A 22,973-nucleotide genomic window follows, 5' to 3' on the forward strand; every position below is an offset into this window, starting at 1 on the left:
TGTTTATTTTCGCGTAATATTTTTATAATGTAATCTATATAATGTAATCTTATATAATGTAATTTTTTATAATGTAATCTATATAATGTAATATTGTATACACTGTTAAAAATGTTATGCAATTTAATGTAATTTTTAATGTGCTTCAAATTTAATGTATCTATAACTAAAAATTATGTGCGTAAAATTTAATACACTTCTGACATTAAATTTAAATTAAATGTATTTTAAAGGTTTTTAATCAATCTGCTTGAAATTTGCTTCCGTTACATTACATTGAATTTTAGTGCCAATTTTTAACAGTGTGTATATATATATATATATATGTTATATCTTGCAAATTAAATTATTATTATTAATAATATTGTACATCAAAGTTTACTAACATTTGTACAATGTATAAAAAATACGTAAATAAATAATATAATTTGCTCATGGTAAAAAATAAATCTTTAATAATAAGAAAATAACTGTTCGATATGAGCGAGACATGCAGAATAAAATCTTTGCAATATAGATACAAGATGTGCATGCGTAATTGATACATAACGCCAGCACGCACGAACGGGCAGAATATTACGTGCGGACATTAAATCCAGTTGCAACTTTCTCGTCGCTTTCTGGCGATTTTGTATTCCGTAGACTTCACCCTCGATTTCCTCGTCGTAAGGCCGCCACGTTAAAAAACGCGCATTCAGATTTGCGTCCGACATTTCACCTGGAAAGAATCGTCGGGGATGCGCAGATGCCGTATTGACTTCAAACAACGTTGAAAGAAAAACACGCGGTGTTATATTTTAATCGCGTCGCGTTAACTTTCGATAATTTACGTAATATAAAAGCGTAGATAGCTTATTAATTTTTCAAATTAGAAATGCTAATAAATTATTATTTTATTAAAAAGAAGAATGTTGAAAAATCGAATTTATAAACAGAGTATTATTGTAGATAGAATCAAGATCAAAAAACTCCTCTCACTTGCCTCGAGGAAGAAAATAAGCAAATTTATAAAAGGTAAAGCCATAAAAAACTGTCTTCATTTGATCTTACTTTATCCTGATAACGAGTTATTAAATCCCTGATAAACGAGTGAATGATTAACGTAATTAAGCCATAAACCTCTTCACTATAAATAAGTCAAAAACACGTCGACGGAATCTTCTGTCTGCTCGCGACAATGAATCGCTTATTTTTGTCCGTCGTTCTTTATTTGTGTCTTCACTCTTCTTTCAAAATCATCGCCGGTCAGACATGCAAACCTACTTGCACGGAAATTGGTGCTTTCTTGATCTACGATGGAACTTGCAAGAATTACTACGCTTGCGAGGACGATGGTGAGAAGCTCAATTCGATAATATTATCGTGTGCCAGTTCTGCCATATTCGATCAGATCCTGGGTAGATGCGTGCCTAAGAATAGGCCTACGACTACGGACCTGCCAATATCGACAACACTATCATCGACTATCTCTGCATCATCATCGTTCACCTCTGAATCACCATCGAGTACCTCTGCATCACTATTGACCACCTCTGCATCACCATCGACCACCTCTGCACCAGTCTGCGATAAATACGGTAGATTTCCAATATCGGACGTGAAATGTAAGAAATACTACTACTGTTATTGGAATGGCAACCGCTATGATATAATGAACAATCTCACGTGTCCGAATACACTGGTGTTCAATCCGGGATTGGAAAAATGTGTACCGCCCCAGTCATACACATGTCCAAAGAGTGATGAATAAAACAATGTCACTAAACAAGTTTACAGTCTAAAAATGCTTTAAATAACTGTTTATTGAAATAAGTATTGTTTCGAAAAAGTGATATTTTCCTTGATTATAACGAATACGTATTTACTGATTAGTAAATAATTGATCAAAGGTGATGGCAAGAAATGGGTCAAATATATAAATATAGTTATATCAATTAATAATATTTGATACGCGAACAGAATGAAAAAAAAAGCGAGTGCGTAATTACCTGTAATTATAAACTATAAATGAATTTTTCTGAGACATGAAAGACAAAAGTTATAAGCTGAAAAATAATAAGCCGAGGGACTTTTGAATACCGCATGCTTAATGGTCATGTTTATTACTCGACATATTATTTTCAACTTAATGGAAACAATAAAAATGCGTAACAATTCCTCGTTAGCACGATCCATTATAGGCGCAGCCAATGCGATTGTGATTGCTGATGCGAACTAGTGTTCACGATTAATTATTTGCGAACGTTATGAACGTGAGCAAACTATAATTGTTCGAACAATAATCAGGCGCGTTTACAACTTTAAAGATTATTAAATGCTACTAACGTCAACTTTTTCTCGTGACAGATATATTAACTCAATATTGTGAAAATAATAAAAATTATATCAATATACAGAACAATAAGTTTTTATTTTACATTAATATAATACATTATAACAATTACATTTCTTTTGTGATCTTAAATACATATTACATTCCTCTGTAAATTGGCAAATTATATTTATATAAATAAAGAGCAATCTTTAATAATCTGCAACGTTTTTAATCATCAGCTGTGTTTTGAAAGATAAAAATTTAATACATATTGTAAAATTTTTTTTAGTAATATACATTTATATTATAATAAAATTTATACACACAATAATCCCTAATTAATCTCTCGTTTCAGTTTGATTGAAAGTATCTTTTAATATTAGAAAATAACAAAATAAAATTTGTCTTACATCTACTCAACGAAGGACTTTGTACAGTGTGAATTCAGTGACACTTCTAACATTGCCACCCATCGGCGACTCCTTGATCCTTTCGTTTGACCAGTATCCGACTTCTTCCGTGGCCGCTCTTCTTCTTCTCAAATTAATTCTTTTATCTTTGGGATTCGCTAAAATACTTAACAAATTTGTTTTCATTGCCTCTTTAATATTGGTATGAATAGCGGTAAGATTACTTTTTAATTGTGTTATCATGTGATGCAATCCAGCTATAACATCTTCCTGTATTCCCGGTAAAGTCTCTAGTAGGGCGTCCATTTTCGTTTCATTGCTGAGAGTTTTGTTTATCGAAGACGCCGTGCTTTCAATTCTGTCGTTAGTTACATTTTCTTCTATATATTCCTTTTCTGTTACATCATTTAATAATACAGTATGATTTGTTACTTCTTCAGGTTCATTTGTCGTCGCGATAATTAATTGTACGTTTTCTGTCGTCAGATTAGCATCATGTGATTCTGAAGCATTTGAAAGGTCAATATTATCGATGGTATTCATCAATGTAGTAGGCGTCGTGCTTTCATTTCTTTCTGCTTTAGTTACGTTTTGTTCATTTTCTACGTAAGTTGTTTCTTTTTCGGAATAATTTGCCGTTGTTGAAAAGGAATTATCGGTCGTCGATTCAGTGTGCAGAGATTGTGTAATATTTACAGAATCAACCGTAGAATCAGTGGATTCATAAGGACTTCGTTTAAGTCTATTTAGAACTTTAATCTCATCATTAAGACTTCTTCGTCTTCGTCTTCGAGATGATTCATCTTGATATTCGAGATGGTCTTGATATTCAGATAAGCCAGAAATGAACTTCTCTGACATTGAATCTTCGAGCTCGGAATTTTTAAATTCCAATTCTGCATCACTGTCCTCAACAGTATCATCTGCTTTTTTGCTGATGAGTTTTGAATCTCTCGTCAAATTTCCCAAACTAGTACAATTCAGCAATGCGTTTATGGTCTCCATGTTGACAGATTTGTTCAAGGATTTCAATTGCTCAAGTAAATCGGGATTATCATGATGTATTGGATTCTCTTCCAGCGACAAATTTTTCTCCACCTCGACTAAATTGCGTTTCTCATTATTCTCGTTAATGTGCTCCAGGAAAACCTTGACCCTCAAAGTCAGTTTGTGCGGAGGCGTTGTACTTCTTTGGGTGTCCGTCGTGTTGGGAACGTTAACAATCGTCCAATTCTCACTCTCTTCAGATGTCAATATGTTTGTCGCAATAGTCGTATACTGATTCTTTATCATTGTTGATTCTTCTAATGATTGCAAATCAGTTGCGGATAACGGAATTTTCGTTGATTTGGGCGAAGAAATATTGTCAAATTTTGATTGAGACTCTGTGACTTCTTCCTCGGAACATATTTCTGAGTCGCATTTAGCAGTCGTTTCGCCACAACTTCCGGATTCGTCGCAATTTTCAAAACTAATGCACTCCACAGAGTTCTCGCACGAAGTCTCAATCTCGCTGCTTGTCACCGGTGAAGAAGTTGTTGTTTTGATCACTGTTGGTGACGTTGTTCTAATTGTCGAAATGAATTCTTCTTCCCCACTAGGCTTTTGTCTAACTATTGTTGTCTTTTTGATTGCAGGTGTTAGACTTTCCTCGCTTTTCGTGAAAGACACTTTTTCGGACATTAATGAAGACTCTTCAATTCCAATTTCGGTTGCACTTTCTTTGCTTTTCATGGAGGACACTTCTTCGGACATCGATAAAGATTCTTCAATTACAGTTTCGGTTGCACTTTCTTCGCTTTCCGTGGAGGACACTTCTCCCAACGTCGATGAAGACTCTTTAATTACAGTTTTGGTTACACTTTCTTCACTTTCCATGGAGGACACTTCTTTAGACGTCAATGAAGACTCTTCAGTTTTAATTACACTTTCAGTCGAAACTGATGGTTCAGTTAACTTATTCAAGATCTGATCAAGTTTATCAGGTTCCTTTGTTTCAATGAATTCAATAGGTGAAATCGCAGTTGTAACACCTGACTCAGTATCAACTTCCTCCGAAGTCTCTATAAACGTGCTCGAAGATGAAACAACTTCACCTAATTCTTTGCTTGTCAGTTCAATAGAGTTATACTCACTGCTGCCTTCTTCGGACTTTGAATATTGTACATCTCTAGGTGCATGGCTGGTAATCTTTGTTTCCAAAGGCGTAGTATTACTGCCCTTAACAGATGTTTCATCCGTTGATTGAAAAACGTACTCTTCCGACGACTCTATGTCTTCGGAACTATCTGTCACGGAAATAGCTGTCACAAGCGGAGTTGTCTCTTTAGTTTCTAAATCAGAAGTAACTTTTCCCTTTTCTTGGTCTATCTGCGTGATTTCCTCTAGACTCTTCTTGATAGAAGAGTAAGATATCTCTTCTTTTGAAGTTACTTCTGTATCACTAATTAATGATATTTCGGCTGATGCAGTTGTTTTCGTGGATGCTTCTGTAACTATTGATCCAGAAAATATTTCTTCCGAGGAAACCGTACCATGTATTTGCGTTAAGCACACTGGATCTGACGAATTCTCCTCGCAGTCTACCTTTTCATGAGATTCTTCAATCATAGTTGTTATTTTAGGAGACGTTGTTGATCTTCTGGATACCTCTTCATTAGATGACTTCGTAACTAAAGATAAACTGTGATCTTCTTTGCTCTCGCTTACAGTTGTACTCTGCTGCTTGCTGATTATTTCGTCACTTTTTATTGAAATACTAGGAGAGGTCGTGGTTACTTTACAAGCTCCATTTTCACAAGATAATCCAGTAGTGTGTTCAGTAGTGCTTTCTGTGCAGGGTTCCTCCTCGGTTGTCATTGCCGTCAATTGATTAATCTTGGGACTAACTTTAATCTCCACCCTCTTCTTCGGGTTCTTCGAGTCGTCAGTCAACTCTATAATATTTTTACTGACCACTGGGCCGACGCCGCATTTTACTTTTTTGTGTTGCCAGATGACAATATTACCAACATGTTTAACCGATGTGAAATTGACAATTCTACTGACCATCGTGTCTTCATCTATAACTTCAAACAGGACCGTTTTACCGACATCGGGATCGTTAGTCGTTAATTCTCCCTCAAACCTTTTGCATTCGAGATATCTTTCCGGTATGGTTGCCGAATTCTCAAAGGAGATCGTGTACTCGCGAATAACCAATCTCTTTGGCGGTCGCAAGGATTTGTCCTCCTTTATAGTTGTCGTTTCAATCCAACACAAGGTGATGTCCTCACCATCGTGAACGCTACTCGATTTCTTTACCTTGGAATTGTTGCCAACCACATCGTGAAACTCTTTCTCCACGCTTAGCTCGCGGTTAGCGTCCGTTGTATTCACAAAGAAGCTACTCGTGTATCTTTGATTCTTCTTGATCTTGCTCGCACAATTCGTCAATTCTTCTTTTTTGACCATCTCTTCCAATGTCTTCTGTTCCGTGGCCGTCGTGTCTCCCATTATGTTTTGCTTATGGCGCTCGTCACGATTATGCTTAATGCGATGACGCTTGCCCAAAATGTTCGTATTTATATTCCAGTTTTGATTTACATTTCTTATTGTGCTATGCAAAAGAAATAGAAAATTAAATAGTTAATTAGTTAGTTAACATGATAATGCAAATATTGTAATATAAACAATCTCAAGTTAATAGTTAATTAGGTATCTTTGGAAATTTTACTTGTCGTCATTTTTCGTTATTTCCAGTATTATTGCAAATTATATTATTATATATATCTATATATTATATATATATGTAATATAATATATTTTGTACTTTACTGTATAGATTTGTTTTACTGATTATATTTTACTTTTTAATTTCGTCACTTTCATCATTCTCGTTGAGCGTGCCATCCAATGCTTCTATCTTTCTCATCAAACGTAAATCCAAAGTTTTATCCCACTCACTCTGGGTATCTATTTTCCTCTCTCTGAATGTATCGTGCATCTAAAGAATTAGACAGATGCCAAAAACTTGCGACAAGATTGAACAGATTTAATAAAGTAAGTAATTCAAATGTATAAGAGAATATATACAAATTTTTGTGTTTATTATAAATGTTTATTAAGGCACAAAATTATTAATATCAGTACCCCACAGTAAGAAAAAGTTAAAATCAGTCTGCAAACTTCACTTACGCCAAATAAATGAATCCAAATCAAAGTGTTGCAATTGCATGAAGCATGATTGATGACGAAACATTCGAAACATTATTTTATGAAAATAGTAATTATGATAAACGATACGTCAAGTTTATATGTTTATCCATAAAATTATGAAAAAAATGAGAAATAAATACAAATTAATTAATTATGAAAATGTAAAAATCTCTTGAAGATATTCTTCAAAATTAACCTGAAAAGAAAAAAAACTTAGCGAAAGATTTACAGCATAAAATATTCCAAATAATTCAATAAGAAAGATTTTTTAAAAATATAAAAAGTACGTCTAAAAAAATGTCAAAGTACAACAAAGAGAAATTAAAGAGAAAATACTGGCATAAAGAAAGCGAGAACAAATTTATCATATGCTAAATTTGTATTTAATAAAAGTAATCACATAATATGTATAACCATGTATCATAAAAAAATATAACCACCAGAAAATTTATTAAGCATTTAATTTACATACTCGTTTTGATGAATGAGAGGCAAGTGGGACCGAAGCATGGTATCTGAACCTACAGCAAACCTGTTTTAAATAAACAAACGTAATATTACATCGATAAATATTATTATTGCTAATATTATTGAATTAAATATTTTAATATTTTAATGTTAATAATATAGGTAAATAATTGAAATTGAAAGTAATACACATTTGTAGCCAATAAATAATTTCCCAGATATACATGAGAAAGTTTTGTGAAGTTACAATATCGCCTGGTGGCGATCATGTATACGATTTAATTTAGAAAATGTCGGTTTCACAATTGGTCCCCGATCAAACCATGCAAGCCCGGTGATTATCTCGGCACGCGAGATTAACCAGCGAAACGACTGCACAGTGCGTCGGCACGAAAGTGAAAATAGTTAAAGAATAAAATATGTGTTACGGCATGATAAGAACGGCTATATTTCTCTCAGCCTAATAAAGAATTTACTTGTATAACGTTGATGTATTTATGGCATCAAAGTGAGAAAGATATAACTGGCTGCAATACATCTAATTAATTCAACAAAATGAAAAAGCAATTCTTAAAATGTAATATTCTTGATTAAAAATATTTTTTATTCTTTACATTAATAATGCTTATTATTTCTTTTTTGTTCTAATAATCTCTTCTTTTACATAGAAGAATATAAGATTTTATATGCAATTTTTTTATATATTTTCTAATAATAATTATTTGTTTACTTAATCTATTCACTTCTTTCAAATTAAGTAAACATTATTTATAAAGTAAAAAAAATTCTGCTCTAAATTTAATATATTTTAAGAGATAAGAGAAAGTATCTATCTTTCGGTCGAACTATATGATGCTCAATAATATTTTCATATTAAATTTTTTTTATTTTGTAAACTGCGTGCCGATATGTTGGACCTAAAACCCAATCATAAACTAAAACTAAAAACAATATTTCAAATTAATTTAATTCTTAAATTTAATAATTCTATAAGTATATTAAAAAACTGTAAAAAACTTATTGTGAAAAATATCACTCCAGTCAAGATTCAAACCTTAATTTTAATTTTTTGCTATAAGTTCTTTATAGTTTTTTAAGATACTTATTTAATAACATCGTTATTAAATTTTACGGTCAAATTAATTTAAATATTATTTCTGGTTTTACTTTATGCTTACGTTTTAAATCTGACAATAATAATAATACTAACATACAATTTGTAAAACTAAAAAGTAATTAATAATTGATATAAAGATATTATTAAGCACCACACAACTTAATTATATCTAACTTATTTATTGTATTTAATATAATTTATATTAGCTTCTAAACGCGATTAAATAGAAATTAAATAAATAAAAAAGTAACCTACCACAAAAATGAAAAGGAAAATGTAAGGCACCCGAACCAGCATCACCGCCAGAGTATTACTTCTTTGTTTGTTTCAGATCTTCTCCTTTGCTTCGGGGGCAGCAAATACGGCCTATGTCCAACACTAAATCAGAACTCCTAGTTTTTATCAATAAAATTCCTAATCCTTCACTATTTGTGTACTAATCTACCTGATAATGCCAATAGATCTAGCCAAATATTTAACTTCTAATTAAGAAGCGATCATCCAACAACTGAATCATGTTTCCGATAAAAGATCAAGCCGCTGTTTATCATTGGTATGGTACTGACCACGACGAGTAAAGTCCCGATGATGGTACGCCGACAGTAACACCCGCCTGATGTTGAATCGAAGTCTGTTCTTATCAAGGTGCCAACTCGGCTGGACCTAGCACCTTCGATAAATGCGAGTCACCGCCCCCACCTATTATCAAATCCCCTCAACCCCGCTTCTTTTTAAGACTAATTCAGCATCTCTCAATTTTCCTTGTTATCAGCAGTAGCAACAGCAACATCTCGTCTCCACGTCCCGTATTTTAATTTCCCTAATCGACGTTTTCTTCATCTCGATGATGAATTGATCAATCGATTAAATTCACCTCACTTGCCTGCACAGCCTAAATAAAAATCATTTGCCGCCATCGAAATAATTACTTCATCAAAAAATCTTAATTGAGTGTTTTATTTGAATTAATCCACTTTGTACAATCTGTTGATAAGTGTCGGACAATTAACGCCTAGAATAATAAAATAAAATGTTATTTACTACTTTATTTCTCGTATTGACTGTACAATAGTATCTTGAGTAAATATTTGAATTTCTTTCCTTATACTACATTTTTTTATATGTATTTAAATGCAACTATTATGAAAGTTTATTTTAAAAAAACGTTTTGATAAGTTGACGAAAGACGTTGATTTCCGAAACATTGGATTCCTTATTGAAAAATTTTACATTTGGTTATATACATTTCAATTTAGTAGGCAATCAATAATTGACCATAAAACATTTAATTTGAATGTCTTCGTTCGTTATGCACGATAAAGTTTTGTTTGGCTTTATTCTCTGTGTCAAGAAGAACATTTCGCTCGCTGCATTTAAAAGTTTGATGAATTGCCCCATACGTCCTTGAATTATGATAATGCAGGTGCCCGTTCAAAAAAAAGCCGCTTTTTTTTATCTCATAATTGCACTTGGTAATTTGAATGTACGTTACTTTTATGATAAACATACCAAAATCTTTTTAGTCGACTTTTAATCATATAAATAATGTTTCATAACTTTTACAACTGATAATGTTAAAGTACTTGCAAAAACTAATTCTCATAATTAAAACAATCGCATAATAATTAATTGCACTTAAGCAGATGTTCCCCGGAAAAAAGTTTATAACTTTTTGTTGAGAGGAGAGTATGTTCAAATGTTTAATAAGAATCAAATCGACTCTTGTCCAATACAACATAAATATTTCGGTGAATAAGCGCATGGGAAAATTAAGAACTTCGAATATTATTATTTGACATTTTATTCTCTCTTCTTCTCTTTTCTCTCCTTGATGTCGTCAACTTTTGACGACGCGATCACTCGTTACTTATATGTTACGCAGCTTCATCAATTGTGTACTGAGAAAAGTAAGGCTCGTTTTATATGTTCCTTTGTCTCTCGCAGATCATTTTATCGCTACTCATGCCGAGATGCAATAATTTACGGACCATCGCGCGCGCATGCTGTGATCTCTGGTCTCCAGAATCGCTGATAGCAATCGTTTCCAACTTTACAACGTCGTTTCACCTTACAGCGGAAGTTGTACTGCGAGAGAAGCGTCAAAAACAACCCAGGTAGAAATTATGTCCAGTAGAAATCTTCGAATTGGGCATGCCGTATTTGACATTTGACCTTGATCTAGTTATCCAAATTTGACTAAGTGACGTAAACACATTTTAAAAATTTGGACCAGAACATGATTATTATTACATAAGTTTTGTTCAATAAATAAATAAATATTATAGAATAATTGCGTTTGGCATAAATAATAACCAAATTTGCTATAAATTTAACTTTAATATAAAAATCATTTATATTATTTGAATAATTTTAATTCAAATTTTAATATATTAAAATTAAAGTTGTATATAAAACATGTTAAATTTGAAATACGCTTGCCAGGTTTGATAGGCCCAATCCAATAATAACTTGAGCCTTTTTCATGCATTGGACGTAAAAATTAAGTAATTTCTTAAAAAAATATACAAATGTACAATATATATTTATAGTTATATTTCTATAAAATTTTTTATTTTTTTTTTTTAAATTTTTCAATGTTTTGTTTTTATTCGGTAGATGAAAAGAGCCCAAATAATTAATTAAAAATCTGGATTTGATATACCTCACCAAGATCTCTATATTTGGGCTTGATTTCACTCGTGAAAGTATATTTCGCAAAACTCGAACCTAAATAATAATAAACTTGATGAACATATCTTTCAAACTTTTTATATTACATTTAAAAAATGTTTTCAAACCTATTCAGGAACGAGACTTGTAAGATAAACAAATGGACAAAAAATAATCATTAATTTTGATAGATAACTTAAAAATGTTGGTTTTACTTTTAAAATAGATCCTTTTTTCAACTTTTCCTATATCACAGTGGCAATATCGTATAATAAAAAAACAAATAAAAGATAAAAGTACTCCAAAAATAATTAAAACATTGTTTAAATCCTTATATTTTCACACTTAATTATTTCTATTTGAATGTTGAACGTTACCAAACATTTTGCTACAGCTGTTATTCTCATATAACGATATAATTTATTAACAATTATAACAGTGTCAATAACCTGCGTACTACAAAAGATTCGGCAAATCAAGCGGATATAATCGCGTTCGGATTAATTCGATGATTTTAAGTGGTTCGCGGCGATCGTTATTATCGCGCCGAGCAACCTGCTCAATCGTTCTCGTTATGATTTGACCGTTGCGTGTTGAACGGAAGAGGCCGGAGGAAGACGGTTGTCGATGTGGACCCGGGGAATAGAAGAGGAAAGGATTGTGTGTAGGATCGCGTGTGAGCGCGAAATGATAAACGCTATTGCGCAAGGTGTTAGCCAGACCACGCATGCCGAAATGAAGAACGAGGATAGCGTGTGCTTTGATGTACGCGCGATTAATTGGAATTGTGAATTTACGATCTTCCCACATCTGCCACTTATAATTCCTGCGATTACCTTGCGCCGCTATAATCATCGATATTAGTAATGACCCAATGGTGCATTTCGCAGTACTCTCGTTCTCCTGTGAGAAAACTCCTGTGCCTACTTCTATGGAACGTCTTAAATCATTTCTTCATATCTCTAATCAATTTCCTACCACTACGGAATAATTGAGACATAAAAATCACTTTACAGCTTCTTTCTTCTTCTTTTTCTTTTTCTTTTTCGTCTTTTCTCTATTTCTCTCTTTCTCTTTCTTTTTAGATATTTAATAAACACAAGTGATTCATAATAGACTTTTGCCAAAACCGCAAAAAAAACGTTAGCTAATAAAGCGTTTAAGTGTTCGTTCAAAGGATGTTGCATAACGTATTATTGGAAACGCTTCGTTATATCATGTAGCTGTCGCAAGATATTTTGCAGCAAAATAAAAATTAATATAAGGATAGGATAGAAGGTCGCGTGCATACCTGCAGCAGAATGTAGAGGTACGCACTTAAACCTTGAGCCAAAATCGTCTTGCCCAATATGCCAGTGAAAGGAGTTGTTTCTCTCATATAACAGAATTTCCACGAGACCCGTGCAGTTTCGATTAGTACCGCTGCTGCGAATGACAATTTGATGCGAGATACGGTCGATTCATAAATTACCTAAAAAATTCAATAAAATATCGTAGTATAGACAATTACTATATTTTATTGCATATAAAATTTGTTGAGTGGCGACAATATTTTCAATTTTTTAGAAGATATAAAAGGTTTTTGTAAAATATAAAATACAAAACATTTTTACGGTAAAAAGCAAATTTCTTATAATATTCAATTACATTTTTATTGCTATTAAAAAACAAATAATGTGGTTTATAATTATTTGCCTGACGATAATATTCACAATAATGATTCTGCACAGTTGGCGACGACCATCAACATTTCCCCCAGGTAAATTATATTTCACTGCAATTGTTTTCAACAAGTCACATTTATAGGAAAACTATTTGTTCGCTAATTCAAAAAATATTTTTATTTTTATGTTGCTTCTCTTGTTACATTTACATCTTTTATTAATTGAGATCCGACACGCGTGACAAGTTTAAGAAAAACAATAATTGTACGAACAAAGTAAAACAAATTTCTTCTTATCAAAGTAAATAAATTTATTGATATTTATTCTGCAAGAAATGTAATACAAAAAAATGCTTTTATTTAAAATTTTTTTACATAAAAAAATTTGTTTGTCTTATTTAAGAATGTTCACTTCACTTTGATGCGCACAACTCAATATTTTATATTATATATCGCAATTTATATGAATATATAAGATACTCGTGAAATATTCGAGGGCCTCGCGGCTTGCCGATCGTGGGAAACATACTCGATGTGAAACGTCTGGTTGACGAGACGAAGTTTTATTCTCATGCCTGGTGTCGATTAGCCGACATTTACGGACCCATCGTCGGCTTGAAACTTGGCATAGCCGAACCGATGATTATTGTTTCCGGTAAGGATGCGGTAATCGAAATGATGAGTCAACATCAGTTTGATGGCAGGCCTAATGGATTTGTACACAAACTTCGAACGGGAGGTGAACGAAGGGGTGTAATGTTCACCGATGGTGATATGTGGCGAGATCAAAGGAGGTATTTATTTTACTTCAAAATTTATATACAATTATTAGTTCTAACGCTTTTCGAAGAAAAGAAATCTTTCGATTTAATCCTGGAATGCTACAGTGAGTGCATTTTTGTTCAAGTGTTAATTCAAATTTAGTACAGTTTGTGTTATTAAAATTTTAATAGTTTAAAATAATAGTTTAATTTAATATATAAAACTTTTTTATAGTTTTTTTTTAAATAATGTTAGTTTATTAATATTTATAATGGTAGGTATCTAACCGTGCAATCTATAAAGTAATTAGTACAAAAAAGTTTTTAATTATATAGGTTTTTATTCAGACTGTTAAAAAAAAAGTATGAGTAACATTCCAGGATTTATCCAAAAGGCGAAATGTTTTGATATAAATATAAATTAACAGAAAAACATAAATTTATATTAAAAGCAATTTTTTTTTATAATTGTTACATTTTTTCATAAGTTACAGAATTCTCTCTTTGTCTCTCTCTTATTTAATTTTTATTTAATAATTTTTTAATATTTTCAAAAAAATTCTTTAAAATTAAATCTCTGTTGCTGTTGCGTTACTATTTTCTTCACTAAAAAAAAAAAGAAAAGAGATTACGACTAATTACAAATTATTTAGATTTGTACTGAGAACGTTGAAGGAATTTGGATTTGGAAATGTTACAATGGAGGACTTGATATTAAACAATGCGGTTTCCTTAACGACTACAATAGAATCGCTCGCTAAATTGGGACCCATTACCAACTTCTACGATATTACCTCCGTAGCTGTTCTCAATAGTTTATGGACATTAGTCGCTGGATCACGGTATGCTGTAAAGTTAATATCAATTACACGCAATTACGTATCCGAAAATAAATTACGTATCAAAATATATTACCGTAGATTTGAGTTGGACAATCCAAAATTAATAGAGGTTTTATCGGTGGTAAACGGAATTATTAGAAATACCAATGTCACCGGTGGCATATTGACCCACTTACCATTTTTGAGATATATTATCCCAGGGTTAACCGGATTTACCGCACTAAATCAGAGACAGACGCAAATGTGGCACTTCATCGAGGTAATGCAATATTCTTCCATTAGCGATGTAATTTCTATCTATAGGTAGAAAAGATATCCTTTTTCAGACCGAAATAGCAAGGCACAAGCAAACTAGAACGCACGGCGAGTTCAGAGACTTTATCGATGTTTACCTAGCGGAAATGGATACCAAGCAATCAACCGTATCGTCTTTTGACGGTACACAATGCTTCACAATGTACATAATTACATAAATGAGAAATTTTTTTTAAAGCGTGATGGTAACGCAAGTTTAAATATACTACATTTTCTATTAATTGTTACTGGATTTCTACAACATAATTTGGAAAAACAAGAAATAGCATATTAGGAAAAAAAAAACGAAAAAAACATTATTATAAGAATATTTTATTTTAATCCTAGAATGCTACTCATATTTTGTTTTTACATTAACACTACTCTAACAATAAGAAAAATTCATCTATTTAATTTAAAAAAATTTTTTTATTTTTTTATGTCTATCTCTTTTATGTCATCTTTTTTACAAGATGTTGGAATAATTAAAATAATACTATTTTAGAGTAAAAAAATTGTATAAAATGTTTTAAGCTATTAAAACTTTAATAACAAAAATGGTATTAAATTTGAATTAGTACTTGGATGAAAATTCACGTTCAATAGCATTCCAGGATTATTAAAACTGTAATAAATCCATATACTTTATTGTATATTTAATACTAAAAGTAATACACAAATAATTTTAAAAAATAATAAAAATAAATGCACAAATAACTTTTGACACACGATGGATAATGCAGACTATTTCTCGTTTTCAGAAGCACAATTAATCAGCATTGTGAAAGACCTCTTCACCGCCGGTGTGGAAACGACGAATAACACTATCGGCTTCATAATAACGTATCTCGTGGTGAGGCAGGATGTGCAAAGAAAAGTGCACGAAGAAATCGACAGAGTGCTCGGCAACGAAATCCTACCTCACATAATATATAAAAATCGGTACACACAACAAATATTTTGCTCGACTTGCTATTAATATTTTTATTTTGTTCACAAACTATTGCGCAAGTGAACGACCAAAAATTTTCAGATTGCCATATTTAAACGCTACGATAGCGGAAGTAACGAGACTGGCTAACGTCGGTCCTACTTCGATCCCTCATCGGGCAATGGCTGACTCCGTCCTACTGGGTTACAAGATAAAAAAGAATTACACCTTACTGGCTAATTTGCGAAGCGTACACATGGACGAGCAGCATTGGGGCGATCCGAAGGAGTTTCGGCCCGAGAGATTTATTAATGACAAGGGAGAATACGTCGAGGATCCCTGGTTAATACCGTTCGGTTTAGGTATATCGAAAAATATAAACCCATTGTAATACGTAAAGCTGAAAATTATAATGTCAACAATTTAACAGGTCATAGAAAGTGCTTGGGCGAGACCTTGGCGAAGAAGAGTGTATTCCTCTTTACCGCGTGTCTGCTGCAAAAATTTCAGTTTATCTTACCGCCGAAACATTCCAATCCCATTTTAGACGGTGTCGACGGCTTTACAATCGCACCACCTCATCTAAGTATTGTTGCAATCAAAAGAAAATGATTGCTTAATTATTAACGTGCGCGGCACGTAAACGCCTGGGAGATGATATAAAATGTACAAAACAACATTTTTTTGGCAAACGAATAATTGTAATACTATAACAATTGCCTATGAAAGCAAGAACAATAAACTTAATTACTTTTTGAAAGGATTGCGATAATTAATTTGCGATATTTTTTTTTACAATAGCGATTATTTTTATTTCGTTTTTAAATACAAGTTTCTATTTCGAGTAATGTTAGAAGACTCTATTTACATTTGATATACAGTTGACATAATTTTCTATTCACAAGAGAAATGCTTACAAGAAGTCTTTTTACTACGTTCCATAACATTTGAGAGAACGTTGTCCGTTTTCGTTGGCCACATGTACGTTTGGCATAATTCGAAATGACGACCAATCATCACATAATCGCTTCTTTTCGCACGTTTCATATCGAACACGATAAATAATGGAAGACAACAGAGGAAATAAAAATCTTTGCGCTGTCAAAATAATTATCTATCTATGTATATTGATCACTCTTAACAGTTTCGATGCTTCGAGTTATCGAGCAAATTAACCTGAAAATTATTGCACAGATAATTTATCTCGAAAAATTTAATTATCATATTATTAAATTTAGAGTTGTGAATATTTTTTTCGCAGTAAACAAAATATATATTATACATATATTTGTATATACAATCAGGAGATACTGACAAATGTCAGTTTTGATTGATGTATTAACGTAATCTCTATGAAAGAATGTACACTTGCAATCTTGCAATATGTCAGACTAATATTTATAGAGTAGAAACAAATATTTTCCGTATAACCGGACGCATTATGATATAGACGTATAGACATTATGTGTGACATGAGAGAAGTTCCATCAAGTTCTATAATATTTACACTAAGAATTTGAAGATTCAAATGGTCCACATAGATACAGCTCTTCTCTATGAGTAATAATGTTGAAAATATATATAATCATTGTAATTCAACAATAAGTATCAACTAATCGGAAGTTTAGATGACAATTTTTCTCGATGGCATGGTACAGTTACTTAAAAATTTTAATAAATTTATACGATCACTGGCAGACATGTATTTAACGGAAGCCATTAGTCAGATTAACAATTAACACAACATATAACATTGATAAATTAACACAATAAAATAACAAAATCACTACGACCTGACACGCGACGGCAAATAAAAAAAAGAACTGAACCGTAAGAAAAACACAAATATAAGGAATTAGTTAAGTATAATTTTTCCTCTCTTCGATGTTAATACCAAACCACGACGTCAAGTGATATATAGTATGATTGTTAACCGTTAACTATTTCATGGAATCAACAGCTACAGAACTGGAACCGCCATAATTCGCATGAAGTCTAACAAGTCCGTCGACGTTAAACTTTCACAAAAACATGACACAATATCTCAAAAATCTTTCTTATTATTTACATTTTTCGTTTAGGAGAGCCATCGACAATGTCTGATCCGCATGTCAAGATCATTCACAGCCTCGTAATCAGCTTCATTGCCGGCTTACAGCTTGTTCGTAAATAATTAAATCTAGAACCTGCCATAGGCGGCACTAATTCAGCAATGTTTCGAAAAAATTTACGTGCGAAAAATTAACGTTTTATTGCAAAATTAATAATACACTTAATTCTTTTTAATCAAAAAAATAAAAATATTTTATAGTAATAAATTGAATTATATGTAAATTAATTTTATTAATCACGCTATGAAATATTATAATCAAAAGAGGAAGGTCCGTCGATAAATTACACCTACTTTTTACGTCATATAATACAATTTTCTAAATGGCACGTAAATTTCTTAGAAACATCGTTGTATTATCATCAGAATTACTTTACAGAATTAGAGAGACTTTAAATATATATCTCAAAGATATATATTGCAACATTGCACTCTCCCCTTCGCTGCACAAAAGGCCGATAAACGACAATGGCGTCGCTAAATTATTCTGCACGATTTTTCACGGACTGATACTATTTCCGGATAATAAACTCTTGGCTCGAATTGATTCGAGACTAGATGACATCCCGTCTACGCGACCCTCAGGACGACAATGCCAGACCCAATCGTGCGAAAACCATTTCTTTCCTCAGCCGCGTGATCTCCCAGTAAACATCGTGAACTGCAGATTAATAAATCCATATTGGTATAAAAAAAAAATAAAAATTACCTTTACTTTCTAATAATAATAATAATATCCTTATAATTTTCAACATTTAACCAAAAACGTATATCATATTTAACAAAAAAATTTTTTTGAAAATTTTTATATACATTATAAATATAAAAAGTGAATATTTAAAAAATATATAAATTGTTTTAACAAATTATTAAATTATACTTTATTATATGTTGTAATAACATATATTTATTATTTGAGCTCGAAAGACGTACCTGAACTTTTGACAAGACCACGCTCGACGTATCTCAGATAATTAAGAAAGTCGCACACTGCTATAATCTGCAAAGATAATTAATTTCTTAGAAAACAAAATTTTTTAAGGTTTTCAGAGAAACCTTTTAAATTATGAAATAAGTAGTACATTAAAACAAATAGTGATTATATATAAAACTTACTCGATTGCGACAGATCTGAGAAATGCAATGCCACTGGTTTTCTTGATCACCAAGTCGCATACGATAGTGACACTGTCGTGGTGCCTCCAACAACGCACATTTTCTGAAATCAAATACATATTTCATATACAAACATTTTATAACAGTGTCTTACGCTTCATAAATAATAACCTAATCATAAATATTATTTACGTAATTTTCTAACTATTGTTGCAGCAACTTCGCGATCTTACAATACAGTATACATTACAGAAACATAAAATTACAAAATTTCAGAAATATTGTAACAATGTTAACGCATCAACAATATTACAAAAATATAATAATAATAATAGAGTTGGAATTGTATTGTAGCATTACTTGTAACGAATGTACAGCTAGAGTTACTCTTTTTCAGTAACTGTAACTTAACTTTGTTCCTTTCTTTCTATTTGTCTTGGATTAAATTTTGAAAATTTTAAGTATATTAAAAACTTGGCTTTGTTACATTATTATTTATTATTTATTAATTATGAAATATAATATTTCATTGTTCACTAAATAACAGATAAAATCTTACAGGTTTTTTTCTTTTATAATATAAAGAATAATGAATATTTTTAATAATAATGAGAAACTTAATAACACATACTTGGGAAAAGCGAGTTTCGTTTTGTCGCTAACCGCCTCGATAAATATGATGCCATCCAAAACGGCTTGCCTGACCTTGGCTCCCAATTCTTTATTCGGAAAGTCCAAGCAGAGATCGATATCCTCCCTGAATACCCTCGCAACGAAGGGATCGCTCTTGTCGACGCAAGGATTCGCCTTCCACCTCAAAAATTCCGTATGAACTCTCGGATCGACTTCCAGACCAAAGTCCTTGCATTCTCTTTCCTTATCCTTCTCACGATCACGTTTCCAATCCCTCTCGAGGGTCTCCTTGTCGGTCGGCAAAGGCGGTTTTTGTTCCTTTACAGGAGACTCAGGCGGCGAATTCTCTCGTCCATACTTTAAATTGAAATGCGACGGCGACCTGTACCAAAATTATATTACTTTTAAACGTATTATAAATTTTACTTGGAAAAATAAATACAAAAAAATTAATGAATTTTTTTTTATATCTCTTATAATTTATAATTATTTCTAGTCTTACTTTGTATTTTAGAATATATTTAATTTTAAAATCGAAACTTTTTAAGAGTACTTTTTCAACATTATCAACAAATAAAACACAAGTATAATAAATTTATTTCCATATGCAAAGCTCAAAGCGTTCAATAGTTGTAAAAAACCTTTAAATATAAAAGAAAACTATTACCTTCGATGTTTCTTTGTAAAGAGTCCCTGCTGACCCTCTTCCCCGTTACTAATGCGTCCCTTGGTGTCGATTTGAGGATGCAAATGTGGATTGGGCCTTGACGGTGTAGACGTAAGCACCAAAGTTTTTAAAGCTGCTACTTCGGCCGCGAGTACTTCCGCTTTCATACGGCTCTCTTCCAGGAGTCGCTCCGCCGTCGCCTGACGTACGTTAGCTTCCCGAACCATATTATGTGCCTCCTAAGCATACATTTTGTCAAAATGTGATCTATATTCTTTACAAAATAAAAATATTTCTTAAAATATTTCGAAAATTTTAATTTCTTTAAAGAATTATTAAAGAATTAATTTAAATATCCGAGACACCAAAAATAATTATATTTTTCTTTGTTAAACCTTTGGTAACACAAAGTTTTACGTACACAATATATACAATAATTTGGCAATATATAGTTTTGTTTTTTTACATTTTAATTATTGTAAAATTAATTTGTAAATTGTATGTATGTTGGCTTGTTACATATTACTATTATTTTTATTCTTTTAAATGTAACAAATTTTATTCTTTCTTTCAAACAACGATAAACTATTACAAGGCTGAAAATGACTAACAATAAGTCTATAGTCGAAATGTTCCACTAAATTTATTAAATAAATTATTAATTTTGTTAACATTAAAAACATTTATATTGCTCGTTTTTTACCTTTCTCTCACGCATGTTTGTCATTGCTACAATCGCGCTATAAAATTTACATTTATTTATTCTTAATTTTGTAATTTAATTTTTTTACTTTTTTTTTAAATATATGTATTGTTAAATTCTCTATCAAATACGAAATTGATGACTAACTTGAAAAAGACTGGCAGTGAGTTCCTCGAGTTCAGTCTCTACATCCTGCCTAATCCGCGAAAGTCTAGCCACCTCCTCGTCCTTCAATTTCAATTCTTCATGAGCCCTTTTAAGCTCTTCCTGCAACTTCGCCACCGCGTGCTCCTTTACTTCAGCCACTGCTCTTTCCCATTGAAGAGTGGTAGGCGATGGCGGGCCATTGGACTTTTTAGGATCGCACAGTAATTCTTGCTTCGATGATTCTTCCGACTAAAGTGATTTTCATAAACATTACATAAATATTAATAAGTATTTACTTCTAATGTAGCAAATATTGCATTTATTATTATATTTATTATTATTAATATATATTTATTTAATATACATATATGTTTTTAGTTATTATTTTTATATTAATTTCTTATTTCTGTGAGAAATTGACTATCGAAGTCTGATAAGGCGAAGACTGAAATTACCTGCGTATCTTTAGGAAGAGGGAGTCCCTTGGATGATTCGAGAGAATTGTCTTTTTTCAAATTCGCATTGGCTTTCTCATCGCTAGCTTCTCCCGCAGACTCAGTTTTGTTCAATCGAAAATCCAAAGGTTTCGTATGCTGAGCTTGAGATTCCGAGACTTCCAGTTCGTGAGATTTCAGCTTTTCGCAGGGCATCACGGAATTCTTCTCTTCCGATGAATTTCGATGTCGCGACAGGACACCTTGTAGTTTTTCGTTGTACGCGAATAGTGAAGTGGTTTTGGTTGAGTTGGAACTAAAATATGCAAATTTCCTTATTATCATCAATAACATACAAATATTTTTACAACAATAGTGCAGTTACTATCCTTCAGTTTCAAGCATCGACGAAGAATTTGAAATAAGCCCTAGTGTATGCAAACAAAAAGAATTTTGTAATTTTGCAAAAAGTCGTTGCTATTGCTATATATTTAATTAAAAAAATAAAAATTAAGAAAACGAAAAAAGACTAAATTTTGTAATTAATACTGAATATTATATAGTAATACTTATTTTATTTAAAAGTAGAAAATTTTCGTTAAGTAATTCTTTCAAATTAAAAATAAAATTAAATCAATTAAATCATGTTCATCTACTTCGTAAGCGATTTCGACAGAAAAGTAGAAAATATCAATACTTGGACTCACCTATCATCTAGGAACTTGTTGTCATCCTCGTCGAATAGACTAGTGGGCTCATCCTCCTCGTCCTCGCGCTTCGTGGCATATCCAAAGAGATCCGTAGCTGCTCTCGCGAGGTCCGATTTGAGAATAGGATGCGGTGGATGTAACGTGCCGCAATCAGCTTCATCCGTGTAGAGCTCATCCTCGTCCGTGGTGTATTCCTCATCACCGGTTGTTCCGGTACTACCAGCCCTTCTGTGTTTCGTCGTGAGCGGTCGGTAGGCGTATTCGTTCGAGCCGGAAACCGACTCGTTGGATTCCATTGACTCGGGCTGCTGCTGCTCCTGGACTTCCTTCATGGTCGCCTCACTGTAGTCGGACGTAGTCTTCAAGTTTGCTGTAATGTTTGATGTCTCGGTTACTCCAGGAGTGATACGTAGAAGTTTTTAAACTTTGTTTTATCATAGAATGCGCTATTTCTTTTTTATACATCTCTTTTAGGGATAATCCAATAAAAGTTTACAATTATTAGTGTTATAAGTCAATCTTAAACGGTAAATATAATCAATTTTGTAATCTAAAGTTAAGAAATTAAAAAATTCCACTGAGATAAATAATTATAAAGAAACTAACTCCAAATTAATAAAAGTGAAATTGTAAAAGTATACAGCTAAGTAATTTTCTTTCACACTCAGGGAAATATTTACTAACATAAGATAGATCAAACGTTCAGTTAAGTAATGATCAAATGTATTTTATAATTACAATTACTAAGTATATAATTGTTTTAATCAAACAATCTGTAATTAAACC

General features: G+C 32.1%; 4 protein-coding genes across 6 annotated transcripts in view; 2 read left to right on the top strand and 2 right to left on the bottom strand.

The window, feature by feature from the left end:
* Nucleotides 1-1,140: 1,140 nt before the first annotated feature.
* On the top strand, nt 1,141-2,530 carry LOC105193716. Its single transcript, XM_011158276.3, has one exon. It carries the CDS (start codon nt 1,178-1,180, stop codon nt 1,748-1,750), a length of 573 nt encoding a protein of 190 aa, XP_011156578.1. The 5' UTR covers nt 1,141-1,177; the 3' UTR covers nt 1,751-2,530.
* On the bottom strand, nt 2,422-6,312 carry LOC105193723 (mucin-4). Its single transcript, XM_026134237.2, has one exon. The coding sequence runs from the start codon at nt 6,217-6,219 to the stop codon at nt 2,731-2,733; it is 3,489 nt and encodes a 1,162-aa protein (XP_025990022.2). The 5' UTR covers nt 6,220-6,312; the 3' UTR covers nt 2,422-2,730.
* Nucleotides 6,313-12,794: 6,482 nt separating this feature from the next.
* LOC105193715 (methyl farnesoate epoxidase) lies at nt 12,795-16,420 on the top strand. The gene is made up of 8 exons (XM_011158275.3): nt 12,795-12,935; nt 13,336-13,633; nt 14,254-14,442; nt 14,521-14,701; nt 14,769-14,880; nt 15,498-15,678; nt 15,770-16,029; nt 16,098-16,420. Exons 1-8 carry the CDS (start codon nt 12,851-12,853, stop codon nt 16,277-16,279), a joined length of 1,488 nt encoding a protein of 495 aa, XP_011156577.1. The 5' UTR covers nt 12,795-12,850; the 3' UTR covers nt 16,280-16,420.
* A 32-nt stretch (nt 16,421-16,452) lies between these two features.
* The window catches only part of LOC105193714 (guanine nucleotide exchange factor for Rab-3A), a 31,837-nt gene continuing 25,316 nt past the window's right edge, over nt 16,453-22,973 (bottom strand). For all 3 annotated transcript variants that reach the window (XM_026134236.2, XM_026134235.2, XM_039452345.1), the window contains exons 2-9: nt 22,185-22,557; nt 21,499-21,793; nt 21,044-21,292; nt 20,194-20,432; nt 19,525-19,908; nt 18,894-18,996; nt 18,711-18,777; nt 16,453-18,438 (exon numbers count right to left, since the gene is read on the bottom strand). In XM_026134236.2, the coding sequence (XP_025990021.2) occupies nt 18,359-18,438; nt 18,711-18,777; nt 18,894-18,996; nt 19,525-19,908; nt 20,194-20,432; nt 21,044-21,292; nt 21,499-21,793; nt 22,185-22,519 (1,752 nt within the window). In that variant the 5' untranslated portion in view covers nt 22,520-22,557 and the 3' untranslated portion in view covers nt 16,453-18,358. The remainder of the gene's footprint in view (nt 18,439-18,710; nt 18,778-18,893; nt 18,997-19,524; nt 19,909-20,193; nt 20,433-21,043; nt 21,293-21,498; nt 21,794-22,184; nt 22,558-22,973) is intronic.

Source organism: Solenopsis invicta, chromosome 8 (genome assembly GCF_016802725.1).
Source record: "Solenopsis invicta isolate M01_SB chromosome 8, UNIL_Sinv_3.0, whole genome shotgun sequence".
Taxonomy (NCBI): Eukaryota; Metazoa; Arthropoda; class Insecta; order Hymenoptera; family Formicidae; genus Solenopsis; species Solenopsis invicta.

What these genes read in the sequence shown, in the direction of transcription:
- LOC105193716 (XM_011158276.3), top strand. Translation starts at nt 1,178, where the DNA reads ATGAATCGCTTATTTTTGTCCGTCGTTCTTTATTTGTGTCTTCACTCT.
- LOC105193723 (XM_026134237.2), bottom strand. Translation starts at nt 6,219, where the DNA reads ATGGGAGACACGACGGCCACGGAACAGAAGACATTGGAAGAGATGGTC.
- LOC105193715 (XM_011158275.3), top strand. Translation starts at nt 12,851, where the DNA reads ATGTGGTTTATAATTATTTGCCTGACGATAATATTCACAATAATGATT. An exon ending in ATGTGGCGAGATCAAAGGAG is followed by an intron (nt 13,634 to 14,253) that starts GTATTTATTTTA and finishes CAAATTATTTAG; the next exon opens with ATTTGTACTGAGAACGTTGA. An exon ending in GTTAATACCGTTCGGTTTAG is followed by an intron (nt 16,030 to 16,097) that starts GTATATCGAAAA and finishes ACAATTTAACAG; the next exon opens with GTCATAGAAAGTGCTTGGGC.